The 2,350-nt window shown below is 39.3% G+C and overlaps 1 protein-coding gene across 1 annotated transcript; it reads left to right on the forward strand.

The window, feature by feature from the left end:
• Window positions 1–639: 639 nt before the first annotated feature.
• On the forward strand, window positions 640–1,975 carry LOC131162661 (uncharacterized). Its single transcript, XM_058119268.1, has 3 exons — window positions 640–686; window positions 853–941; window positions 1,098–1,975. Exons 1-3 carry the CDS (start codon window positions 640–642, stop codon window positions 1,973–1,975), a joined length of 1,014 nt encoding a protein of 337 aa, XP_057975251.1.
• The last annotated feature ends 375 nt before the right edge of the window (window positions 1,976–2,350 follow it).

Here is a 2,350-nt window from a genome sequence, read left to right on the forward strand (position 1 = left end):
TATTAGATGTTGGGGATGTTATTAATGATACATTTTTTCAATTGTTATTGATATTATGTGAAAAACAGTTTATTTTGATATGAAAATATTAAAACTCAGTTGTCGCACACTGTTATAATTTATTCCACCCTTACTGAGAAGTGTCTCACCCTAGTGGATTAATAATTTTTCTGGTTCTTCTGAAGATCGGGTTTGAAGGCCTAGGCTAGGATTGTATTTGGTGGTTTCTTTTTGGGGTATTGTGAGATACTGGTGTATATATACAGATGTATTTGTACTGGGTTATGTTTTAAATACTGGTTGTGGATATGGATATCTGGATGTTGTAGTATTCATTTTTGGGTTGTTATATAGAACTCTAGTATTTATTTAAGATTATTTATTTATGTTCCGCTGTGTGCATGTTAATTATGGTATCAGATACAGGTGATTGGAACACATGGCACCCAGGCCCCACTTGGCGGGTTTCGGGGCGTCACATTGTGGTATTAGAGCATTAGGTTATAGATTCTGTAGACTTTAGGATTGATTAACACCAGAGTATAGGTACGAATTAGGTTAAGGATAGGAATGAGTAGATTAGGATGTTGATAGGATATTTTGAGTTTTGTTTCGTAGCTTAGAGGCAGAAATCCCTTGATGGACTTCTATGAGTTTCTGAATCCGGCCAGTTTCAGAAAACCATGGTAAATTCGTTGACGATGATGTTTCTGAGCAGAGAGATTGGAACTTAGAATTAGAACTTGAGAGTTAGATTGATTTTGGGATAAGCTGGTTGTTTGATGTTTTAATTGAGGATTTAAATGTTTAATTGATTTGTTGTTCTATAACTGTATCTAATGTGATATGAAGGTTCCAAATTCGCTTCTATCATGTCTACAGGATGGATCTTAGGGGAAAGGACGTTGATGCTAAAGAGGAGAATGATGTAGGAGCTACTAGTGTGGGAGAGATCGATACCTCCACTCTACTGCGGGGTTTAGCTCGACAGGTTCGGGAAGAAATTAGGCGAGACTCTAAAGGACAGAACTACCCACCTATGAACTAGGGCTGTTCGATTGACCAATTTACTGACCTGAAACCTTCTGCATTTGCAGGCGGTGTTGACCCACTCGTAGCGAAGAGCTGGGTACAAGAAATGAAGAAAATGTTGGCAGTGTTATCTTGCACTGATGCACAAAAGGTTCTCTTCGCTACCTTTAAGTTAACAGGGGAGGCCGAGCGCTGGTGGCAAGCAATAAAGCTGCTAGAGGAACAGTGGGCAGTACCCACGAATATGATTTGGAGTCGATTTAAGGAGCTTTTCTACGATCGGTACTTTCCTGCCACCACCAGAGCTGCGAAGGCAGAGGAATTCTTCTACCTGACTCAGGGGCAACTTACTGTGCAGCAGTATGCTGCGAAGTTCATGGAGCTATCCCGTTTTGCACCTTTTATGGTTCCAGATGAGTTCCAAAAGGCGAGGTGGTTTGAGAGGGGATTGAAACCGAGAATTCATAAGCAAGTGGCAGTCTTGAAGGTGCAGAGCTTTTTAGAACTGGAGGATGGAGCCACCGTGGCAGAATTGAGTCTGCAGAGGAGTGCAGAGATGGCAGAGCAGAAAAAGAGGCCTATGCCTCCCAATTTTTCTGATGATGCTAGACAGGGCTGGGGGAAGAGAGACAAATATGTTACGGGAGAGAGATCTGATAGAGGTTATCAAGGATGTCAGAGCGATTCGTCACCTCCCTATTGTGCTCTTTGTAAGTTGAGGCATTGGGGAGAATGCCTAGCCGGGAACATTAAGTGCTATCGGTGCGGCAGATACGGCCACATGGCCCAAGATTGTCGGGGACTGCCGAACAACGCACCTGCTCCTGATCAGCACCAAAGGAATGAGCCACTGCCTCGTGGTGGTCCGGCGCGTGTGTATACCATGGTTCCGGCTGACAAGGATATTGCTTGTGGTGCAGGAGCAGGTATGATTTTATATTAAAGGTTGATTTGATTTTAAATTCATATGCTTACCTAGAATTGTGAAGTATATTGAATTTGTGGTATAATGATAATTAAGTAATTTTAGAATTTTGTAAAAGGATTGATTAGCGAATTTCAAGGACGAAATTCTTTTAAGGAGGGGAGAATGTAACAACCTAAAAAAATTAATTAATTAATTAAAAAATTATTATTAATTAATTAATTAATTAATTATTATTAAGAAAATTAATTAAATTAGAAAATTTGAGGATTGTGGGTATATATATGTATATATACTTTAATACATATGAGGCTAAATTGTATATATATATAAGTATATATAAAAGTATAAAGGGATAAAGGAAGGAAAAAAAAAAAGAAGGAAGACTTAGTG

Source organism: Malania oleifera, chromosome 8 (assembly GCF_029873635.1).
Source record: "Malania oleifera isolate guangnan ecotype guangnan chromosome 8, ASM2987363v1, whole genome shotgun sequence".
Classification (NCBI taxonomy): Eukaryota; Viridiplantae; Streptophyta; class Magnoliopsida; order Santalales; family Ximeniaceae; genus Malania; species Malania oleifera.